The following is a 25,733-nucleotide window of genomic DNA, read 5'->3' as shown; positions in this document are numbered from 1 at the left end:
CTCTCATCCAGCTCTGCCCCTGATTTTTTGCATCACCTTTTGTAGAACCTTTCCTCTTTCTTGTACTCAGTTTTCCAACTGCAAAATGAAGGTGTTCAACTATATGATGTGTAAAGATCCTCCTATTTCAAAGTTCCTGATCCTAATTCTTTATTACTGTCATCAGAACTCTCCTTTATTTCTGTGTGCATGCATGTGTCCACACACAAACACACACACACACACACACACACACACACACACACACACACACACTTGTTTTCTCTCTCTTCTTTCTCACTGCTATTCTCTCCTGCTTTCCCTCCCCCTCTACTTTTCCCTGTTCCTCTTCCTTGTCACTTTCCCTTCATTCTCCAAGGATGTAACAAAGATTGAAGTGAGAAGAAGAAAACAAAGAAGTGAGGAAGAATTGTTCCAGTTCTGTTGTGTCCACCTCACAGAAACCTCAAACCATAAAACAATTATCCCCCAGGAGAGGAAAGCCAATGCATGGGAGCTTTCCAAAGTGACCCCCCTTTTCCAACTTGTAGAGTTATTCTGTTGAAAAATTTCCTCTCACTGAGTGGGGTGAGTTCTGGCTATGCCTTTACTGAACCCCCTTCAGTGGCTGTGTGAGAACACTCTGGAGTGAAGTTCAGGGCCAGGAACTCTGCAAGAACCAGACTTAAGGCTCCTCAGACCTACAGCTCAACTCTGACCATCATCTCAATGCTAATTCAAAATATGTTGACTCCATTTCTTAATGTTACATCTACCACTCAGTCTTTGCTTTCATCTCTGATAAGCCAAGTTTAGTTCTTCCAGTTCTATTTCTTTTTCTTCATGTATCATCAATTGTCACATCCAGATTCAAATTATCTTCACAGTGTTGGGAATTCATATTTGGAGTAGACATTTTTCAGGGGTTCAAAAAATGAATTTATTAGGAGATGAAGGAAAATGCTTTTGACATTAGCACAATGTGCTATGCCTTTTTGATTCTTTGGCAAGGCAGGTAACTGGTGATCAAAAATTCTGTCTTCTTGGGACTTCACTGGTGGTGCAGTGGTTAAGAATCCACCTGCCAATGCAGGGGACACGGTTTCGAGCCCTGGTCTGGGAAGATCCCACGTGCAGTGGAGCAACCAAGCACGCAAGCCACAACTACTGATCCTGCACTCTAGAGCCTGCAAGCCACAACTACTGAGGCCACGTGCCACAACTACTGAAGGCCACGTGCCTAGAGCCCGTGCTCCGCAACAAGAGAAGCCACCGCGATGAGAAGCCCGAGCACTGTAACAAAGAGTGGCCCCCGCTTGCAGAAACTAGAGAAAGCCCGCGCACAGCAACGAAGACCCAACACAGCCACAAATAAATAAATAAAATTTTAAAAAATTCTGTCTTCTTGAGGAAGGATAAAGGAAATAGTGGATAATTATTCAACTGTAGTTACATCCATGGATATGATTAAACATGATGATCTCACTCTTGGAGAGAAACATCTATCAATAGCAGTCTCTCGTTTCTTCACTTAATTCTACTGAGGGCAATGGAATGTCACAGTCCTAGTTGCACAATAGAAACATCTAGGAATATCTATGAAACGTCAGTGACTCGGTCCACCTATAGACCAAGTGAATCCAAATATTCAGGTTGGGACCAAGGCAGTTGCATTTCTTCAGAGCTCCCCACGTGATTCTGATGCACAGTGAGGGATGTAAGCCCTGATATAAGGTTATTTTCTAACCTCATTTAGTCTAAGCTGACCCTGGATCTTGTCAGTATGCCCGGAGATATATCACCAGACACACATTGTCACATTAACTATCCTCAGGCTTCCTCTCACCATGATGAGCACTCTTTTACACTCCTGGTCTAACATTGGTAAAAGGGAGTCACAAAATGCAGAAAAAGTGTTCTAAGCCAAAACTCACTAAGCATTTATCGAACAACTTTTCTGATTCAGGCACTATGTTAGGGCTTTGGAGAATTATAAAAATGATAAGGTAAAATCTTAGCTAACTGAGAGCTTACAATCTAGTAGGAGGAACAGATATATACAAAAGTAATTATCATGGGTTGAAGTGAAAAAGGGCCACGATGGTATCGGGCAGTGGTTAAGAGTAAAAACTTTGACAAATGTACCTTTTCACACCCACTGGAATAGTTAAAATCCAAAAGATGACAACATCAAATGTTGTCAGAGGTGTGGAGCAATTAGAACACTCACCCATCCCGTAACTGGAGTGAAAGTGGCACAACTCGTTCAGAAAACCCTTTGGCAAATCTTGTAAAGCTAAACACATCCCTATGCTATGACTCAGAAATCCCACAGCTCAGAATTCCCAGGAAAATGAAAGCATATGTCCACTAAAAGGTTTGTGCAAGACTGTTCATAGGAGCTTTATTCATAATAGCTCAAAACTGGAACCAACTCAAATATCTATCAATAGGAGAATAGGAAAAAAAATGCCTTATTCATATAATAGAAGACAATTCTACAATAAAAAAGGAATAAACTACTGATACAAAGTGGATGACTCTCAAGAAACATCATTTTTAATTAAATAAACCACATACAAAAGAGTACACACAGTATGAATTTGTTCATAGAAAACTCAAACCAGATAAAACAACTCTGTGGTGATATAAATCACAACAATCCTTGCCTCTCCTTGTAGGGGAGGAAAATTGTTAAGAAGAGGCATGAAAAACTTTCTGGGGTGATAGAAGTGTTGTTATTTTGAGTGCAGTGATGCTCACGTTCTTATTAAAATTCATTGCATTGTGTACTTAAGATCTATACATTTCCTTGTAAATAAATTTTCCTAAATTGTTAATTATCATGCAGCATCTATAAATTTAAAACCATCAATTTGGTATTTTTTCTAAAAAGTATAGGCCTTGATCCAAATATTAGTGTCCTTGTTCTATAGCCTATTATCATGTGGTCCTAGGAAAATTACTTAACCTTCTTGGATCTCTATTTACTAATTCCAGAAATAATCTCTATTATGATGCCTGTTTCATGGTATGCTGGAGAAGGAATATAAAGTGCTTAGCACAATACCTGGTAATAGAAACTACTGAATTGTTTGTACCTGCTGTGTTATTATGATTATTATTATCCTCATCATTGTCATCACCAGCGCCACTAAGCGATAGTAGAGAACATTATGGTGACCTAAAAGAATGCAGAGGTCATCTCATTAAGGGGACTGCATGAAATGCATAGCACTTGCCATAGACTTTGAAGGATTAGGAGAATTCTAATCAGGGGTGAGGGAAAGGATGTTTCAAACAGAAGACTAATCTGCAGTGTGAAAAGACAGCAAGACCCCCACGTGTGTCCCGAGTGTGGGGCTGAACTACTGAAGAAGAGCCTTAAAATTAAGGCCTTGGCCAGTTAATGTAGAGCCACAAAGACATGTATATAAGCCAAGATGTATGTACTTCAAGAAGCAAGGAAAAGTGCCTGTTCTGCTGAGTGCCATGCTGTCCCTTGGAGGGATTAGCTTTGCTCACAGCATTTAGTAGCCCTCCCAGGTATCCAGGGGAGATGGAAACAGATATACAAGCAACTTTGAGTTAAAACTTTGAACAGCATCACATGGAAATGATTTGTCTTTATGGATTGTAAAGATCAGCTCTCCTCAAAGCAGTTCTCTTATCCCTTTAATGATTCAGGAACCAATTCCAATGTGTGTGGTGTTCTCTACACCACCAAGAAATCCTGCAACACCAGCTGGGCATCCAACAATTCAACTTAATTCTGATACTATCTACCTGGTGACGGCATCAGACTCCACAGGTCTGTCCCCATTTCAGATGCCAATCTCACATCCAGGTTGTCACCTGTGCTTCTGAGTGACCAGCTAAAAATCAGAAGTTCCCATCACCCTCTCCTTTAGGTTCAACTAATTTGCTTGAGCAGCTCACAAAACTCAGGAAACCAGTTTACTTACTAGATTATCAGCTAACTATAAAATGTTATAACTCAGAAACAGCCAGATGGAAGAGATGGACAGGGCAAGGTGGGTGGGAAAGCATGCAGGAGCTTCCACAACCTCTCCCTGAATCTCCAGTTTTGTTTTGTCAACCCAGAAGCTCTCTGAACCCCATCCTTCTGGGGTCTTATGGAAGTCTCATTGGCACAATTGATTAAATCATTGGCCATTGGTGATTGAACTCAATCTCCAGCCCCTAACCCTCCCCAGAGGTTGGAAGGAAAGACTGAAATTTCCAACCCTCTAATCATTGGTCATTTCCAGGAACAGTGTAGTGGATGAAGACAAAATACATCATTTTTTATTACAAATCGCAATATCTCACCTACTCTATCTGCATTTATCATTTGGAATTCAGCCCAAATTGTACCATTCACCAGTCTTCCCTTGGAAATTCTATAGAGATGATGATGATAGATAGATAGATAGATGATAGATAGTTACATAGATATATAGATAATAGATAGATGATAGAATGATAAAGTAAATGGGATTCAATGTTAATAGATGAATCTGGGTAAAATGTACCTGGGTGTTCTTTGTAGTATTCTTATTCTTGCAAATATTTTTGTTAAGTTTGAAATTATTTTCAGACAAATTTTTAATTCCTTAATACTTTGCCAAAATTATAATTCAAGGATTTCATTTTATCTTCCAATTTGACACAGCTCTTACAACATTCAGTAACTTAACCCTCATGCTCTCTCTTTATACCCCCAGATAATAGATAACAGTTTTTATCTATATCTTTATAATACATGTTCACTGTGGTTATTTTATACCAGCAAATAGCACTTATTGAGAATTTACTCTGTGCCAGATGCTGAGCTAATAACCTTCTCTTGTGTATTTATTTAACCCTATGGACGGTCCTCATTTACAGGTGAGGAGATTCAGGCCTAAATAGGTTATCGAATACGTGCCCAAGATCATAGAACCCCTCAGTGGTGAAGCCTGGCACTGTCTGTACAAATCCTGCTTTTCCCAATTAAGAATCGCATGCGGTGAGGGTCAGAGTCCATCATTTAATCCATGACATTCTGTTACGTATGAACTGCTGTGGCTCTTTAGTTCTCTGTGGGAGGTAGAATAATGGTCCCCCAACATGCCTGTGTCTTAATCCCCAGAGCCTGTGACCATATTATATTTTGTGATAAAGGGGAATGAAGGATCCAGATGGAATTCAGGTTGCTACTTAGATAATCTTAAAGTAAAGAGATTGCACGGGGTCCAGGGTAATCACAGGGTCCTTAAATGTGGAAAGGGGAAACAGAAGAGTGAGTGTCAGAGTGATGCCATGTGAGGAAAACTTCAAGCCATTGCTGGCTTTGGAGATCAAAGAAACCACAACCAATGAATGCCAGCAGCCTCTAGAAGCTGCAAAAAGCAAGGAAATGGGTCCCCCCCAAACCAGCTTCCAGAAAGGAAAGCACCTCGACTTGGTTTTAGCCCAGTAAGACCCATTTCAGAGTTTTGGCCTCCAGAACTGTAAGATAATTTGTGTTTCATAAAATCCTACGTTTGTGTTAATTTTTTCCAGCAGCTGTAAGAAACGAATGCACTTCCATTCTCAGGTACACAGATCCCTTGTTCTCACTCACTAATGTGCTCGACAGGACTTTTACACATGAACAACTCTCCTTGCTGTTGTATTTACACCACAGAAACAGCCACCTTTGAGAGCAAGGCTACCTCCAGGGTCCTTGAAATGACTTCTCACTTGAGAGGTCCTGGAGGTGAGATGGCATATGGAGGGGAAAATAATTAAATGGAGTCCTAATAGGTAAGGCATCAGTTGCTGCTGGCGCTCTTTCTTGCTTTACTATTCCCAGGATAATACTAAACACCTCAGTAAACAATGATGCTTTAATCCTTACTACGTATCCATGCAGAATGAAATGATAACGTGGAGATTTTTTGAAGGATCTGCAGAAGATGAAAGTTGCCTTCCTATGTGGGCAGGAGGCATGCAACCAGCCCAGATAGGAGTTAATAACTTATGAGACAGAGTTTAAGAATGGCCCCCTAAACTGGAATGTTCTTAAACATCAAGATTATGGGATTTCATACAACTACACTTGCTCTGCTTTCCTGGACTTTGCTCCACCTGTGTGCTCTGCTTATATCTTAAGGATACTCTCCTGGCTTTGGGGGGGAGAAGAGGTCCTATTTTTATGTAGATCAATACTAAAGGATACCCACTTGTTATTTAGAGCCATAGTAAATAAATCAGAATTCTGGGCCCTTGAATTTTTGCATTCTGTATGCGAAAAATATACCTGAAGTGTAGTCAAACCATTGCAGACCATCATAATAAACTTTGAATCCTACGTGACCTGGGTTGACCAATAACTTCAAGCTATTCATCATTTCTTTATTTCCCACAAAATCAGAATGAGGAACTGAACAAAATCAGAACACACAAAAGCTATACTCTGTAAGGAAAAGTAAACAACTCAGAAGTGCAGTTTTAGCAGAATTTATCACCAGGGATGATTTCTTCTTGTATTGCAAAGGTTACAATTACAGTCAGCCCTCCATTTCCACATCCACCAGATTCAACCAACTACAGATGGAAAATATTTGGGAAAAAAATTCCAGAGAGTTACAAAAAGCAAAACTTTATCTCATGCTGGCAACTATTTATACAACATTTACATTGTATTAGGTATTGTAAATAACCTAGAGATGATTTAAAGTATATGGGAGGATGTGCATAGGTTATATGCAAACACTATGCCATTTTATATAAAGGACTTGAGCATCTTCAGATTCATGTGTCCACAGAGGCTCCTGAAACCAATCCGCCCTGGATACCAAGGGACGACTGTACTGAGATTCTAACTCTCATTTATTCAGCATTCACTGCTGCCAAGCACTACATGAAGCCCTTTATATAATCAACCATTTAAATTTAACAAAACTCCAGATTCCTGTTTCTCTTCATTATTCCTACTTATTAAGAGAAAACAATGCTCAAAGTGATTGAATGACCTGCCCAAGGACACACGCATGACATATGGTGGTGAGAGTCAAAATTCAAACCCAAGTCTGGTGCTCTTGTCTTGGTTCATTTCCCCAAGGAGCAGACCTGAGACATGGATGTGAAGGCAAGTCATTTATTTAGGAAGTGATCCCAGGACACAGGCAGGGAAGAAGGGGATGAAGACAGAGCAGGGGAGGCAGCCAGTAAAGGGTGTGTTGTCAAGCATGTTAGCACAGTAAACACCTGGAGCTTAAGCCTACTAGGAAAATCTGGGTGCCAGTATAGACATGCCTCAGTGTTATCCCACCTGAGGCGTGGGAACTGGGGTATTTATGCACCAGTGCCCGCTGGTGGTTGGTTGAGGGCTGTCCTGACTCAGGCTGAGTATGCTCCCACAGCCAGAAAAATATGTATTGGACAAAGAATAGCCTGTGTCTGCAATAAGGAGCTGGGCTGAGAGGATACAGGTACATGGACAGCTCTAGATGGCACTCTTACTCACTCGCTAAGTCCAGCTACTGCCAGACCACATGTAGAACACAGAGAGCTGTGGGTTCTTGTGTGAAAATCAATCTAGCGTGATGCCTTATCCTGTTAGTAACATGAATCTTAACTCAGAAGCTGAAGTTTGGCCTCTGAATCCCTCTGGCTACATGCTGAAAATATCTCCTTGCACTTTCTACTTTGGGCAGCTTCAGGGAAATAGCCAACCCTTAGTTTGCCTTTGTGACTCATTGGTACCACAAAAGAGACTCTCCAGCCATTTTACAGCACAAGCCGAGGCATCAGCTCCAACCAGGGACCTACAGGCTTGGTCTCCTTCATGATTCTGGTGCATTGAGGAAATGGGTCCAAGCACTGTGGGGTACCCGGAGGCCTTTGGTAAACATGTCCTCTGGGATGAGTATGTTAGCACCCTGAGAATTCCAGGACCTCAAACCCTGGGTGAATTTTAACTCTCTAGAATGGTCAACAACTTCTTTCAGAGATTTGGGGAAATCAGAACTGAGTTATTTTTGTTTCCTGTATCTGCTCACTTTACTGGTAAATGCATACGATGTAGATCCTAGAACAATGTTTCCCAGTCTTTAAGGTACAAGGAGTCACCGTGGGGGTTCTTGTTGAAAGGCAGACTTGGATTCGGTGGTTCTGGGCGGGGTCCTGAGCACCTGCATTTCTGACAAACTCCCAGGCGATACTGATGCTGCTGGTGCAGGACTGTACTTGGAGCAGCAAGACTGTAGGTAATCTCTGTACTCAAGTGAGTCACAAAGGGCTTCTTGAGCTGGTCTTGAAGAGGAGAAGCAGTCTTTTCAGCTAGGAGAGTTGCCATGAGGTCAGAGGAATGAGCAGGCCAAGAATTTGGAGTGGTTTAAGGGGAAAAAAAGTGGAGAGGAAGAACCAGGATTCTATCTAGAGGCATTTAAAGGCCGAGAGGAAGAAGAACAAAGGATGCAGTGTTTGTGGGAAAACTCTGAGCCCTACCTCTTCTGCGGAATGAGGGCTCATGAGTGTCATTTGAGTGGAAGGTCAAACCTATAAACATCACTTAGATTACTTTACAAGCCATGACATTTTCAATCTCAAGGCTCCTGAACTAGGTTGTTTAACAAATGAAGCAATTGCCCCTATATCTTTTAACAGTAAGAGTATTCAACCCTTGCTGTAATGAAACTTTCACATGCACTCACTCCTTTTAGCTCCAACTTCACAAGTCACCTACCAATTATCCCCTTTTTACAGATGAAGAAAGATGCACAAAGTGGTGAGGTGACTTGTTTAGAGACAGCTGGAAAGAGGCAGAGCTGGGATTTAAATTGAGGAGGTCTGACTTCAGAGTTCCCATTTCTAAACACAATGAACTTTGACCTCCTTTACACTCCCTGCCTCCTCCAGATGGTAGAGTGATGTATGAAATACTCCATAGCCTCCATCTCCCATGCAACTGTCCCGGGTCAGGGCAGTTGGGTTAGGCGGACGCAGCCAGAATTCACTGGGCGCCCTTGACTGCACCCTGACCTGAGACACAGGATCCAGGTGCTCACCCCTGGGCTCCGACAGTGCTCCCTGGATCAAGGCTCACCTTCCTGCACTGACCCCACTCCCCAGAGATCCTATTCAGCATTCTATCTAGTCCCACAGGCCCTTCTCTAAGGATCAGAGCCCTCCATGCTTATCAGACCCAGAGCCTGAGTGCATGCAACACTCTGTCCCCGTGCATTAGGCTCTACCCGTTCTTCACCTCATGTGCCCAAGGCCAGAAGTTTCTGGGATGACCCTTTCCCCCGGGTAAGTAGGCCCTGCCCCTAGCACCTACCTCATCCTCTGCCCAGCCCAGCTCCTCTGCTCCCAGCTGCCCTTTGCCTACTTCCAGGAAGCTCACCTTGCTTCTTGGACCTACAAAAGGCCATGTGATACCTGCAAACATATTTGCAGACCCATTCAGAAGACCTGAACCAAAGTATGTATCCAACCTGCCTTGCAAAACTGAAGGCACCCATTTCTTTTTTTAAAAAACATTTTTTTACATTTATTTATTTATTTGGTTGTGCCGGGTCTTAGTTGCATCAGGCAGGCTCCTTTGTTGTGGCATGCAAACTCTTAGTTGCTGCATGCATGTGGGATTTAGTTCCCTGAGCAGGGATTGAACCCATGCCCCCTGCATTGGGAGTGCAGAGTCTTATCCACTGTGCCACCAGGGAAGTCCCGCACCCATTTTTCAATGCATCAGAAATACCCTCATTGATCTCATAGAGGAGACTCTATAAATGTCACTTTGAGAGAAATATTTGCTTTGCTGGCCAGAACTGGACATTATGATTATGTTTTCCCCCAAAGGCTACACAAAGGGGCAGTTCCCCACAAACCGTTTTAAAAATAAGAATAATTTATCATCATTCACAGTTGTTTAAGTACCTACTGCTTAATAGTTCACATTTGGGCTCAATATTGAAGGATGAAACTGATTATCCCTGAAGGAACATGAGGAACAGGAAAAAGATGGGGGGAGGGCAAGGAAATAGAGTAACAAGTAGTATTTCTTCATCATCCAACCATCTTTTCACTTAAGAAATAGCTGTTGAGTGTCTATCCTGTGTAGGCATGAAAAAGTTTTGGCAAGAAGCCCACGGAGCAGGGACCAAGACGACATATCTAAATGCAGGTGGAGGCAGGTTTTCTGGAGCTTTGCGTGATGAGGGTGAACCAGCAAGCACACTGGGCAGCACAAGGAAAGTGGAGGCTGCCCTTCAGCCTTGACCATGGGCCCTAGATGGAGAGCAGGGCAGGGCACGGAGGGATGGCCAAGTTCTCGTGTCTCAACAAAAGCTCAGTTGCACAAGAGATGAGGAAAGAGTCAGCTGAGGCAGGAGAAACCGTGTTTTTGCTGTACAGGAAAGAAAGAAAGAAGCCAGAGACCTAGATCTTATCTTTAGGAGGACACTTTTTGAACTACACCAACCTCCCTTCTGAGAAGGTTACGGCTTCTTTGTTGACTTGGGCTCTCTTCTCACAGGACTGTATGTGTAGTTTCCACAGATCCCGGAGGCTTGCTAATATTATGAGGGTTTTGAATTTAAGGACAGGTGCAGGAACAGGCTCGCAGAGCGTCATTGTCACCTAAGCCTGATTGGAGCTTTGGGCACATAGCTGGGCTCTCCCTGGGATTTAGTAATTTCCTAACCCGTGACAAACCAGGGCTGCTTTGCACCAGAACGTGGACCCCAGGCCACGTCTCATCACCCACCATGCCGGCGCCCTCCTCTCAGCCGTCACAAACCAAAGGACCCCGCCTTGATGAGCCAGACTTGGTGGTGAATAATGTCTAAGGCGTTGTTGGTACTCAAATTTCTGGTGATTACAAGTCCACAGTGTGTCATTATAACTCTGTAACATGATGATACAGTAGCACTGTGTGGGTGCACCTTGATGGCATCAACTGTATTCTTTTAATTTCTGTACCTCGGGATTTTCTTTATACTCCAACAAGAAGCTGGTTTGTTTGGGCTTAGGGTCTTTTTTTTTTTTTTTTTTTTTGGTTGTTATTGGTTTTACAAACCTTCTGGCATGAGTTTGCTTATCTGAAAAAAAAATACCAAAGCCTAATCGTTCAGAGGTGTCATGAGGATTAACATAATGAGGGTATAAGTGCTTTAATAAGCATCATTATTTGAAAATCCCTTGCAGATGTTAGCATGTGATTTGCTGAAACAGTAGAACCTCATAAGGCCTGCAAGAACATAAACCACAATCCCCTGAATCCTATAGGTCTGTGACCCACACACTGTAGAATTATAGAGCAAGGACCTAAAAATCAGAAACTACCAGATGTTAACATGTGTCCAGAATCCCACAGTGAGTGAAGTCATACCTTTCTCTGTCTAGCTTCTGTGATTCTAAGAGGTTAGTGAGTTTGTCACCCAAGGCAGAACAATGGCTGATTGATCTTCCCTTTGCTCAAGGATCCTAGTGTGTGGACACTGAGGGTTTTCTGAAGTTCCACTAAAAGCTTCTCCTCATCGAACTCTCCATTCATAACAAACACGATGAGTTCCTGCCATCTGCAAAATGCAAAAAACACATCAAGGTCTTTTGCAGGCTTGTATTCTGTCCTGCCTGATATTAAAAGAATGGAGAGAAATTTCTCTTCTTTAGTGGGGTTCATTTAAACTCCCAAATTCAGGCTCTAACATGTAAGTGACCCTCTTGATTGAATAAACAGTACAACAATCTCTGCGTGTATAGATTTTCGAAAATCTTAGAATATTCACTGTTAAGTGACCACTAATTTAGTTCACTTGGGTTTGCTTTTGAGTTTATTTTTGTGTATGGTATTAGGGAGTATTCTAATTTAATTCTTTTACAAGTAGCTGTCCAGTTTTCCCAGCACCACTTATTGAAGAGACTGTCTTTTCTCCATTGTGTATCCTTGCCTCCTTTGTCATAGATTAGTTGACCATAAGTACATGGGTTTATCTCTGGGCTTCCTGTTCCATTAATCTATATTTCTGTTTTTGTGCCAGTACCATATTGTCTTGATAACTGTAGCTTTGTAGTATAGTCTGAAGTCAGGGAGGCTGATTCCTCCAGCTCCGTTTTTTTTCCCTCAAGAATGCTTTGGTGGGCTTCCCCAGTGGCGCAGTGGTTAAGAGTCCGCCGATGCAGGGGACGCGGGTTCCTGCCCTGGTCAGGGAAGATCCCACATGCTGCGGAGCGGCTGGGCCCGTGAGCCATGGCCGCTGAGCCTGCACGTCAGGAGCCTGTGCTCCACACGGGAGAGGCCACAGCAGTGAGAGGCCCGTGTACAGGAAAAAAAAAAAGAATGCTTTGGCTATTCGTGGTCTTTTGTGTCTCCATAAAATTTTAAGATTTTTTTGTTCTAGTTCTGTAAAAAATGCCATTGGTAATTTGATAGGAATTGCAATGAATCTGTAGATTGCTTTGGGTAGTATAGTCATTTTCACAATATTGATTCTTCCAATCCAAGAACATGGTATATCTCTCCATCTGTTTGTGTCATCTTTGATTTCTTTCATCAGTGTCTTACAGTTTTCTGAATACAGGTCTTTTGTCTCCTTAGGTAAGTTTATTCCTAGGTATTTTATTCTTTTTGTTGCAATGGTAAATGGTAGTGTTTCCTTAATTTCTCTTTCAGATTTTTCATCATTAGTGTATAGGAATGCAAGAGATTTCTGTGCATTAATTTTGTATCCTGCAACTTTACCACATTCATTGCTTAGCCTTAGTAGTTTTCTGGTGGCATCTTTAGGATTCTCTATGTATAGTATCATGTATTCTCATGTATAGTATCATCTGCAAACAGTGACAGTTTTACTTCTTATTTTCCAATTTGTATTCCTTTTATTTCTTTTTCTTCTCTGATTGCCATGGCTAGGACTTCCAAACTATGTTGAATAATAGTGGTGAGAGTGGACATCCTTGTCTTGCTCCTCATCTTAGAGAAAATGCTTTCAGTTTTTCACCATTGAGAATGATGTTGGCTGCTGTGGCTTTGTCGTATGCGGCCTTTGTTATGTGGACGTCGGCTCCCTCTGTGCCCACTCTCTGGAGTCTGGGTTTGTTTTTGTTACTATGGCACAGGAGTCACACTCACCATGTGTCATTTCTGTATAAAAACTTGTAAATTCCAAGTCCCAGAAGGAAAAACTCTGTAAGCAGGTATACTTATATTCATCAGCTCTTTTTCCCTTCAGAGACTAACAGGCCTGCGGTGGATTATAGAAAAAGGAGCTGCTTCCCCCAATCACATGGGTTACTTCAACATTTTAGGAACCCAGCCGAAATCAAAATGCCTAAAGATGAACGTTTGTTATCCCTGAAATTCTCAAAATAAGAAAGCTGCTTTCTGTTTCCTTGGCTGCCATCTAGTGGTCAGTGATGTAGTGACACTAAAACAACACTACATCTTACGTGAAGACTCAGAAGATATATCTGCCTGTCTTTAACCTAGAGGAGTGGAATAGGGAGGGTGGGAGGAAGACGCAAGAGGGAGGAGATATGGGGATATACGTATACGTATAGCTGATTCACTTTGTTATACAGCAGAAACTAACACACCTTTGTAAAGCAATTATACTCCGATAAAGATGTTTAAAAAAAGCTAAAAACACAGTTAATTAAACAAATATTACTGCAGGCATGAGGCAATTATCCTTTCTCATAATTCCTATTTAGATCCCAAAGTGTCACTCCCTTTCCTGTTTCCTGGTCTAAAATCTCTTCCATGAAAAGACAAGTGATTCAACTATCACATATCGCCTTAGCTCTAGCGCTGTGCATTAGGACTAGGGCTTAATGGATGAATAAGATAAGGTCCCTGCCTTCCCTGGAGGAGAGACAGGAACTCAAATAATGAGCAGTGTGATGAGTGCTTAAATCCAGAATAGATGAGTCATCAAGGACACAAAGAAGAAAGAAAATCTGTTCTATTGGCCAAAAGAGTTTGAGTGGAGGCTTGCGTGGTGGGTGGAGGTTCTCCAGACAGACAAGAGTGGAGAAGCATGTAAGAGAGATGGGAGGCTGTGTGCTGGAGAATATTGAGAAACCATATGAGGAAGATAGCCAGGGACTAGATCAGGAACGGCCTTTGGAGACTGCATTCTTTAGCTAGTCCCGTAACAAATAACCTTGAAACCCCAGTAGCATCCAACAAATATCACTTATTTCTTACTCGTGACTGCAAGTGGGCTGGGCTATCTGTTCCCTACTTGACTCTCAGCCTCTCCTGGGACCCTCCCAGGACCTGTGGACTAGCCTGGGGGTGTTCTTTTCATGTTACTGGTAGAAGCACAAGAGGAAAAGCAGAAACGTGTAAGGCCTCTTAAGGCCGAGGTGCAGAACTAACCTGTTCTCTCTTCCCCGGATTCTATTAGCCAAAGCGTGTCACTTGGCTGAACCCAAGCCAGAGGCAGGGAAACATCTTCCATTCCTTTAGTGGGAGGGCTCTGAGGTCACATGTCAAAGGACTCAAATTGGGGGAGTGTAGGAATTGGGGCCAATGATGCCATCTGCCACAAGTTCTATCTTGGAAATGCTGAGTTTGAGGTAACCGTGGTTTTGTCTAAAATGTGGTTGGAAAACAGTTTTGTAGCTCAAAATATAAGTCTGGCTTTGAGTGATGGACCCAGGAGTGCCAACGCCCCAAACATGAACCCTTGTGGACCCCATCCCACACGAACTGGTCCAGAATCTCTAGGAGTGAGACAGGGAATCTACATTTGTACTGATTCCCCAAATGATGATTCACAGTCTCTGAAGTCTGAGACCCACTGGTGGATAAATGACAACAAAAAGTGACACTGTCTTAAAGTTTTGAAAGAAAACAGGACTGCTTTGTACCAGAACATGGCCTCCACATCACATCCATTTACCCACCTCCCAAAACTTAGGCAGTGAGACCTCTGCCAGCCCAAAATGCTGCCGTCCTGTGCAAACCCAGCTAAACTCTACCATGCTGGTGGCTAAACCATCAGTTGGTGAGTGTTAGTTAATGATATCCCTTAGGGCTAATTTTCACCTGGCAACAAAGCTTAAGTTTTAAGAAAGGCATTTAATGTAAAGCTGCCATCTCTGCTAAGGCAGGTGAGGACAGCCTTTGAAGAGCCTGTGAAACTATGTGCCTCCACTAGAGGTTTATTCTGCTGGCTTTACCAACCTCACTACTCAGCTTGTCAGAGGTAACTTTTACTAAAAACTAGACTTCCCTCTCCCCCAGGGTGTTCTCTGACTTCGACTTTGCTCTCTGAAAGTTTGGGTCCGAGCCTGAGCCTAAAATATCTGCTGCCTTCTCCAAAAAGAAAATGAAGGAGAAAAAGAAAAGCCCTCTCATGACTCAATTTTTTTGTGTGTATTATTTAAAGACATGCAAAGCCTAGAGAAGCTCCTGAGAGACGCTGTAATCTACGGCCAGCCTCGAACCCGCAGAGCTTGGAAAAAGATTCTCATCCTAGTGGAGGGCATCTACAGGTATGTAAATAACCGGAGACCTATTCACACAGTGAGGCCCACAGCGAGCTGACAGATGGGGCAAGGCTGACCTCTCCTAGTTAAATGGAAAAATGAGTTAGAGATAGGTGTTATGAAGGGACCTGAGTCAGAGCTATCAATGTGAACCATCAGGTCTTGGGTCACCTGTCTTTTCAATGACCATACATATGGCGGAGCACCTTGGAAGCTGGCATACTTAAGAAGGTGTCTTCAGAAACGTCCTGACAGAGCATTGCTAACTTGTATTGATTCGACTACCTTTGGCTGCCCCACAGTTTCAAAGGCTTTTAGGGGATGGGTTATGCAACCTCAGAACACTCTTTGCCTTTATGACCAAGGCAGGAAAGTAGATACTGCTGATGGGCACCCAGCTGCCCCTAACTCAATAGTGCACCCAAACTCCAGGCTTGCTGAACCTGGCCAATTGTTAGCATCAGACTACAAAACGCCTGCACATTTTCTTCAAGGTAAGACTAACCTGGAGTCCAATTCTTGATGCAGAGCTGGGAAGAGGGGGAGATGGTCTTAGCATCTGAAGGCATGCTTGGTCTTCCCACAGCTTTTAGGCTGAGCGGACAAAACATCCACTAAGCCAGTCAGAGCTGCACTTTTATATTGCTGGTTGTGATTGAATTTGCTTCATTCTATGTCTGAATTGATGATCGTTACTAAGGTAGAAACTGCTCCCAAGTTTGTCTTCTGTTGGATGTCCTAGTCCATGAGTCAAGGAAACATTACTTCAGAGTTACTCACTCCTAAATCAATTTTCAATCTTAATGTTAGAAGAAGCAAGGGTAATGTTTCCTATGGATTAATTATGGGAAAGTGAACAAGATTAAAAGGAAGGGAATGAGGGCTTAACTTCCCAACAAGGGGAAGTGTGGCTGCAAAGGAGGCTTGAGATCAGGAGCAACCTTCCCCCCCCACCCCCCAGCCCCACCCCGCAGCTAATGGAATCCGTCCCTGGGGGCACCACACAAGCACGTTTGGCAATTTTCAGTTGTCACAACTGCAGTCAAGTACTGCTGGCATCTGGTGGGCAGAGGCCAGGGATGCTGCTAAACCTCCTACAATGCACAGGATAGTCCCCTACAACGGAGAATTATCCGGCTCTAAATGTCAACAGTGCCGAATTTGGGAAACCCTGCTGTAGAATAATGTAACCACTCACTGGCCCTGAACTTGCTACTTTTAGGAAATAATCTCATTTTGACTCTGGGCTGTCATAGCCTCAAGCACGAGTCTTTCTCCCTGTGTGATCTGTGCCAGATGCCAGCCTGGGAGGGGAGACCTTATCTAAACACCTGTCATTCAAGCCTGGACTGGTGGGAGCACAGATCAGCAGAGCGAGAGCAGACGGGCATCTCCTTTAACCAGAGTAAACAGAACCCAACTGCAAATAAACAGAACTTGGCTTCACTAAAGAGAAGTTGTGTTCTAAGTACTTTGATCATGGCTGAAATTAAGTGGACCACCAGCGTTTCACTGTCAAATATTCCCATCAGTTACACAAAGAAACCCCTCTGCTGATGGCTATGCTGGGCCTGGGTCCTACCATGATATCAGGAGGATAGGGGAGCCAGGTGTGGACTTCAGCTCCAAAACAGGATGGCAACAAACCACAGCTTAGGGTTCACTAGCAATGGTGACTGCCCAGTGACCTACCGCTGTGAAACGAGCCACCTCCAAGCACAGTGTCTTACACAGCAATGAGTTATTATTTCCCACGCTACTGTGGGTTGTCTGGACCAACTGGGCAGCTCTGCTCCATGTGACATTTATTGGGGTCATTCATGCAGCTGCTTTCAATGGGGTGTTTGGCTGGGGCTGGAACATCCAAAATGACCTCACTCATACATGTGGGCTCTTGGTACTGGCTGTTGACTGAGGTGCCTTATTCTCTCCTCTTCTCTGGGGTGCTTTCTCTATCTGTAGGTTTTTCTCATTCAGCATTCTAGCTAGAGCTTCCTTACAACATGGTGGCTGGCTTCCAAGAGGATGAAAGCAGAAGTTGCCAGCCTTTTAAGGGCTGGGCCCAGAACTGGTACAGCATCACTGTGCCATATTCTATTGGTCAAAGCATGACACGAATCTAGCCCAGATTCAAGGGCAGGAGAAACAGGCCCCACCTCTTGATGGGAGGATTGGCTTGTGTATACAGGGAGGGGAAGACTTATAGGCAACCATCTTTGGAAGCAATCTACCACAGCAGCTCCATCAACCCGACATGTGTACAGGAAGAAGTCTCCACTGTCCATGGACTTGCCTTCTCAGAGATGTTCCCTTTTTCTCACCTGCACAGGAATCTTGTCTTTAAATGAGACTGTGACCTAAAGGCACTCATTCATAGATAGGAAACAGGACCCTTCTTAAACAGGCCTCAGTACCTCCTGGGACCTCAGTTTCCTCGTCTGTAAAATAAGGCTAGCCTAGAGTAGAGTTCTGGAACATATGGATATTCTCATTTGCTGCTCTCACCAGAAAATGAAATTATTTCCCACAAGATTTTCCAAAGGGCCAGGGTTACGAATGTGAAACCAGTGGTTCACAAATGTCCTTTTACTTTCCAGAGATGTATTATGGATGTATACCTTGTTAGAATCCACACAAAACCTCCTTAGCGTTTCACTCCCAGATCTTTCTTATCTCTGGCTGTGTTTTGAGCCCATGGGTAAAGTCTCCCTACCACAGACAGCTCACATAAATCAATTTCTTCAAAACTCCAAAAAAGAGCAGTCGGCCAAATCAGACAGTTTCAGATAGGTATCAAGGTAGAATAGGCTAGATACCAAATCCAAGAAGTCAGTAAACTCCACAAAAGCAGTTATGATAATAATAATAATAGTAGCAATAATAATATCATCATCCATAGATCATGTATGTATTAATATTTATATATAGACTATAGGGGAGTCAGGATTTGGAGGGAGGCCTGGGACATGGGTGTAGATCCTGTATTGCTGCCTATAACTATGTGCCCTTCGTAGGGTTCTTTTGTAAGAATTAAATGAGATCACATAAGCTAATGCTTCGAGAAGCCCAACACATAGTGAACCCACAACCAAGGGTAGCTGTCTTCATCATCAAATTTATTTTCAGTTGAGGAAGTTGCAACTCAGAAAACAACAAGCCATCCACATGGCGAAGCTGTTTGACTCCTGAAGGATGGGTGTCAGAGGACAGGGTTCACATTTATCATGTGTTACTGCTAAACATTTCACATGTGCTATCCTGAGTAAGAGCCTCCAGTACTCCTAAGTTTATTGTGAGGATGAAGACACTCAGGTTCCAAGACCTAGATAACTTGCCCCTGGGCAGATAACTGAGATAAATCAGAGCTGGGATTCAAACCAGGTAGCCCTGCTGGGACAGAGACCCAATGTAAACAGAAGAATCAGCCCATGTGTCCACATCCAATGAAGTAAATGTGGAAAGTGCAAGGTCATCCATTTGACTTTCACCATCAACCTGTCTAGGGCTCGGTTTCTTCATCGGTAAAATCGGGAGATTGAAACTTGAAGTGTAGAGTTCCATGATTCCATGATTTGGGGGTTAGAAGTACAATAGTATTATTTTAGTGTTCTCACCTGCATTTTCTTTTAAGTATTGTTTTAAAGTCACAGTCTTCTAGTTTTGTGTCTCTGAGAAGCCTAGTGGTTGATTCATGGTGGTCGAAAAATCTCCAAATTATTCAAAACTACACTAGAGATGGGGAGAGAGGTCCCAAATAACTGGGGATATCAACTAGCATAGCTGGAGCCCAAACTTTCAAATTAAAATTAATCAAGAAATACTGTCCAACCTTTTCCAAAAATACACATATAAACAAGTGTTGAAATCTCAGAATGCCATTTTCTCTAAGAATGAAAGCCATTCTCCTCCCCAAAATAATGTAAGTTGAAGGACTGAGATCTTCAGTGGTAAACTATCACCTATATCTCTGTGGTTTAAACAAAGACAAAGAAAACAGTAGTTACTTTATTTTTTTATTATTATTATTATTTTTTTTTTTTTTTTTTGCGTTACGCCGGCCTCTCACTGTTGTGGCCTCTCCCGTTGCAGAGCACAGGCTCCGGACGCGCAGGCTCAGCGGCCATGGCTCATGGGCCCAGCCGCTCTGCGGCATGTGGGATCTTCCCGGACCGGGGCACGAACCCGTGTGCCTTGCATCGGCAGGCAGACTCTCAACCACTGAGCCACCAGGGAAGCCCATTACTTTATTTTTAATTAAGCTTAGTTCCTTTTTTCCCCTTTCTTTCCACCTTCCTTTCTCCCCTTGGATTGTACTCAAGGCCCACCAAGGAGATTTTTCCACCATGTAAGTTGGCAAACCAGTGGTTTAAATCCCAATCCTGCCAGTGGGTAATATGGTTTATAGGTGGAGGAGAAGGTGGTGAGAGGGAGATTTCCAAACGGAGTCTTGTCACTTAGCTAATACATTATGTAATAGAAAAGATATAAAGAAATTATTCACTGACTTGCTGGTTTAAGAATCATTCAAGACCCTGCACAGAACTTCAGATTAACTGGTGGAATTATCTCTACCCACAGTTGTATTTTAGTTGTTTTTTTTCTATTCCAGTCAAAAGAAAACACAACCTTTCACTCAGGAAGAAAGAATAAAACACTGTTCTTGGGTTTGTTTGGTTTTTTTTTAATCGTTTCTGGCACAGTGTTCTTTGACAGCAATTTGCAGCAATAACATAGATAGCCTTTTCATGTAAACACCAAACTCAATGCCCCACTACAGGGAAAGGTTCAATTCAAATTTGGTCACATTGAGAGAATGAAAACTTAGTGTGGGTAAATATAGCTCTTTATGAAAACTGAATTCCTTCTAGGATTCATGTGTGCCCTACATTAACTCCTAAAATCAGCAGTATTGTGGAGTCATTAATCTTCGAGGAAGAAATATAAACCAGGTGAGCTGGCTGCTAACATCAGCTAGATCGGCCCAAGCAAAGATGGCTAATTAGCTGCCCGGAGTGTCTGCAAACTGTTCAACATTAACTCCGGTTCCTGCCAAACTCAGTTCCAGAACAAAGAATGGCTATTTGTGACATGTCAGGCTTTTAGCATGTTTGTGTTACCAATTTAGAACATTTTAAAAGATGAGACGATTCTAGAATTTTGAGGGCATACAGCCATTTATTATGTATGACACCCATATGCTTTCTTCCTGGAAAATTCAACACAGTGCATTGTCAAGGGCTCCCAATTTCTCAGATTAGGCCTCTTGCTACCATTTCCTCCTAAGCTCCACCCGAGAACAAAAACAACCCAATGGGTGCTCGTTATACATCAGACACTTTACAAGTATTATTTCTAGTCATTCTTATAAAGGTCTTATGAGCAGTGTGCCATGATCATGCTTATTTTATATCCGAGGAAACTGAGGCAGAGAACAGCAAATAAGTTGCCCAAGTCCTCATTTAGTAAGTGGTGTGGCTACCATCTCAGCTTAAGCAGTCAGCTGGCTGGACCTCCTCCCCTTCAATGGAAACAACTTTAACAAGCAATTACTCTAAGAAAATACTGGAATTAACTTGCAAACTTCTATAAGAGAAGATGACTCTATTTGGTCTTCATGTCATTAAAATCTGAAAACAGCCTTTCAGAATGACCTTGTAAAAAGCACAAATGTAATAAGCTGGACTTCATTAAAATTAAGAACTTTTGCTCTGCAAGACAATGCCAAGAGCATTAGAAAGACATGCCACAGACTGGGAGAAAATATTTGCAAAAGATACATTTGATAAAGCGTCATTATCTCAAAGATACAAAAAACTCTTAGAACTCAACAATAAGAAAACAAACAGCCGGGTTAAAAAATGGGCAAGGACCTTAACAGATACCTCACCAAAGATTTACAGATGGAAATAAGCATGTGAAAAGATGCTCCTGCATCATATGCCATCAGGGAAAATACAAATTAAAACAATGACATACCACTACACACCTGTTAGAAGTTCACAATCTGGGACAACAGTAAACTCTGGCGAGAATGTGCAGTAACACAGAGCTCTCATTCACTGCTGGTGGGAATGCAAAATGGTCCAGCCACTTTAGATGATGGATTGGTGGTTTCTTACAAGCATGCTCTTACAATACAATCCAGCAATCATGCTCCTTGATATTTACCCAAAGGAGTTGAAAACTTGTGTCCACTCAAAACCCTGTACACAGATGTTTGTAGCATCTTTATTTACAATTGCCCAAACTTGGAAGCCACCAAAAGGTCCTTCAGTTGGCAAATGGCTAAATAAACTGTGGTCCATCCAGACAATGGAATTTTATTCAGCACTCAAAAGAAATGAGCAGTGGAGCCATGAAAAGATGTGGAGGAAACTTAAATGCATATTATTAAGTGAAAGAAGCCAATCTGAAAATGTTACATAGTGTATGATTCCATCTACATAATAATGTTCTGAGAAAGGCATTACTATAGGAACAGCAAAAAGATCCCTGGTTGCCATGGGTTGGGTGTGGAGAGGGATACGTAGGTAAGCACAGTGGATTTTTAGGGCAGTGAAAATAGTTTGTGTGATACTATAATGATGGATACGCGTCATTATGCATTCGTCCAAACCCATAGAATGTATGATGCCAAAACTCAGCCTCTGTGCACCCATACCATATCAAATCTTGGAGACAGAGTTCTGGGTGAAATAGAAAGGAATAACTTTATTGCTTTGCCAGGCAAAGGGGGACACAGGGGCTAATGCCCTCAAAACTGTGTGTCCCAACCTGGGGGGATTTGGTGAGGAGTTTTATAACAATGGTTCAAGGATGGAGTTGCTGATAAGGATCAGGGTGTGTGCAGGGCCTGCATTCCTTTAATCTAGCCTCTGGTGGTCTTTTGATGAGCTTCTGTGGTTCTGGAGGTTATCAAACTGACCTCTCTGGAATGAGGGTTTTAGTTCTGCCAAAACTTGGAAGCAACCAAAATGTCCTTCAGTTGGCAAATGGATAAATAATGAGAAGAGCTCAAAGATATTGTTATGTGTATCCCTTGAGGCAGAACTAGGACCCTGACCCAAGGCCACACTATTGTTTCTTGACTGCTCTTCCCTTGTCTCTGCATCCCTTTCTCTTCCCTGATTAGCAACTGTTTGAACCTGCCCTTTGGAACTCAGGGAAGGTCATGAAAGCTGAAACCTATTTCCTACAAATAAGAAACAGGGGACAGAAGGCTTTTGTGCCCAGGAGCCCCACAGGGTCCTGCCTGGTTTCACATACAATGCCAAGAGTGAACCCTAATATAAACTATGGGCTTTAGATGATGGTGCGCCAATGTAGGTTAATCAGTTGAAACAGAGGTACCACTTTGGCGGGTGATGTTGATAATGGGGGAGGGTATGCATATGTCAGGCGGGGGTATATGGGAAATCTCTGTACCCTCTACTCAATTTTACTGTGAACCTAAAACTGCTCTGAAAAATAAAGTCCTTTAAAAAAAAAGAAAAAGCATCCAACACCTGTTGGTCCGGGTAACTATATAACAGCTGGACTGTTTTGACTGAATCGACCTAACACTTAAATTATTTTTTAATACATTAAATAAATACATAAACTAATTAAGAAGAAGGGAGAAGTTCAACTCTGTGTCAATTGACTAGTTCTTGAACTAAATTGATGGGTTGCTTGAACTGTTTGACAAGCTCCATCATGGGGGTGAGGGTGTGAGTCTGTGTGTCTGTGTGTTTTCATAGAACTCGCCTGTCAGTGCAGTCAAAACTGTGTGAGCTGTGGACACAGCTTAAGAAGTGTTCTGAGAACTGATTAAAGACAAGAGTTCTTTTAAATCCATTGGGTTCCAAGAGGTGCCATGTAAATATCAATGTTCATTTCACTTACTTATTTACTTCCTGTCTTTCCCTTTGCTGGAGGGCTAGAAGTGCTTTTGCAATTTAAAATACCATGTAAATTTACCAAATTACAATAATACCATGAAAAATTAAGCACTTAGGGCTAAAACAAAAGTTGATCTACAGCAGTGGTTCTCAGAGTGCTGTCTCCAACTAGCAGTAGGGGAATCTCCCGGGAGCTTGGTAGAAATGCAAATTCCAAACCCATCCCAGACCTACTAAATCAGAAACTCTGGGGGTGGGACCCAGCAATCTGTGTTGTAACAAACCATTCAAGGGATTCCACCAGAAGCCTCTAATAAGCCTTTGAGTTCAGTGAGGACTGAACAGGAGACCCTAAGGACTTTCTCCCATGCTTTAATAAATTTACGATGTCTTAAAGTTCTTTTGTGTGTTTTTAATTCTTTCTTTTAATCTTTGGCAATTCAAGCACTGAGTTCAGGTCAGACAGAACTGGCCAAGTAGACAGTAGCAGGCTGATGAAGATACATCAACATAGAGCAATTTAATTAAAACTAGCAAAATACCTAGAATCCAACATGGTCAGTCTAGTTATGCTAGTCGGCTTTACTAATATTGATAAACTGATCAACAATGCAGTAAGCTATTTACTTGGGAATTAGCTATAACAACGCAAAGCACTTAAATCCACTGAATGTAAAATATTTTTTTTCCCCAAGTGAAATAATGCCAGAGCAGCCTTACAAGATTGAGAGGGTTGTCTCCACCAAATAAAATATGCCTTAAGAAGAAAGGAATGGTATGTCCCTGTCATCCCTGTCTGGTGTCAGGGCAGGCTGTCTGAGAAGTACTGAAAGGGAGAGTGACACAGAGCTTCCCCGGAGGGTACACACGGGTGACGAGCATTTCTTCTTATGCCCTAGCATGGAAGGTTCCATCGTGCGTCTGTCCCAGATCGTGGCTCTAAAGAAGAAATACAAGGCTTACCTCTACGTAGATGAAGCTCACAGTATTGGGTCCGTGGGCCTGACTGGCCGGGGTGTGATGGAGTACTTTGCTATGGACCCCAGAGATATTGATGTATTTATGGGCACATTCACCAAAAGCTTTGGCGCCTCGGGAGGTTACATAGCTGGAAGGAAGGTAAGAGACAGATTCCTTTTGTCTGTTTAAAACCTGAATGCCCTCGGAAGGTAGACTGCGGGGTCTTCTGATTTGCCTGAGAGCTTCAGTTCAGTTCAGCACACCTGACTGATGAGGGCAGCCTTGTCACCGTGTGTTCACAGCCATGGGAGGCCCAGACGGTCAAGGAGCTCATCCTCTGATAGCGCAGAGGAGCATGTGATGAGTAATCACATGATCATAAGGAGACAACCCCAGCTGTGCACACAGGCAAAGACAGTCCAAAGGAAAGGGCAGTACCTAAGCAGTCTTAGAATGAATGTCAGTCTTGTAGACAAAGGAAGGGGCGGTGGGGTTCATATTTCAGAAAGAGGGAATGATGTCTAACAAGCCACAGAAGTGATGCTGCAGAACTGTAAGTGGTTTGGGTTTTGTGGAGTGAAAAACGCAAGGTGGGTGGTAGAAACAGTGAGCAGAGGTCAGATGTTAAGGACACTGACCCTGTGCTACAAGTTGTGGGTTTTCAGGGTCTTAAGCAAAATAGTAGCAAGATCGGAAATGTCTTTTTTAGAGATTTTCTCTGCAAAATAATTCTCTTCCACGATTTTGGATAAGCCATGGGTCAAATCTTGTCATCCTCTGATACCTTATCTAGGTGACTTAAGATTCTGATCTGAAGGAATCAGACTGTTAAGTGTTACCCCTGTCATTCTACTGTCAATGTCACCAAGGGGGTTGCTAAAATAAAACAAATGCTTGAAAGGATTTTAAAAGAAGAGGGAAGGGGCGGAGAGAAAGGAAATGAAATTTTAAAACCTGGGTTTCAGGGCTCAAAGAGCCAGTTAATCTGCTCCTTTATATGCCAGTCTAATCCAAATCCTGATAGCTGTCTCCCCCAGGCCTACACCTGCCCCAGAGAGACTGTGACAGTGTAGTTGGCTCCACCCAGGAGGGCAAAGCAGGCCCAAAAGCAGTGCATGCAGGTGGCTCGATGGCTTCTCTAAAATTCCTGATTCCTCACTCATTGTCCCCAGCAGGAACAGGAGTTCAGACTCCTGGTAAACCATTTAGACAACACCAGGGAGTACGGCCGAAAACAGTCTGGTTGCGGAAAGCCCATGATTTAAAACAGCAGATTTTATTACGGCCACTGACCCTGCCATGAGATGCGCAAATGCTTAAAATGTCCAGAGCTTTTAGTGGTCTTTACCCTTCAAGAAGCATCACTTTCTTCCGAGCTCAAAGCATTGTTGTTCAGCATCCTTCCACTGGTCTGTGGGAATTCACTGGGTGCTGCTAAAAACA

At 42.7% G+C, this 25,733-nt stretch overlaps 1 protein-coding gene across 2 annotated transcripts in view; it reads left to right on the top strand.

The window, feature by feature from the left end:
* The window catches only part of SPTLC3 (serine palmitoyltransferase long chain base subunit 3), a 129,542-nt gene that overhangs the window by 62,256 nt on the left and 41,553 nt on the right, over window positions 1-25,733 (top strand). For both annotated transcript variants that reach the window (XM_059037525.2, XM_067011989.1), the window contains exons 8-9: window positions 15,351-15,456; window positions 24,230-24,449. In XM_059037525.2, coding sequence (XP_058893508.1) covers window positions 15,351-15,456; window positions 24,230-24,449 — 326 coding nt within the window. The remainder of the gene's footprint in view (window positions 1-15,350; window positions 15,457-24,229; window positions 24,450-25,733) is intronic.

This window comes from Kogia breviceps, chromosome 14 (genome assembly GCF_026419965.1).
Source record: "Kogia breviceps isolate mKogBre1 chromosome 14, mKogBre1 haplotype 1, whole genome shotgun sequence".
NCBI classification, from domain to species: domain Eukaryota; kingdom Metazoa; phylum Chordata; class Mammalia; order Artiodactyla; family Physeteridae; genus Kogia; species Kogia breviceps.
This window is presented reverse-complemented; position numbering and strand designations above follow the sequence as displayed.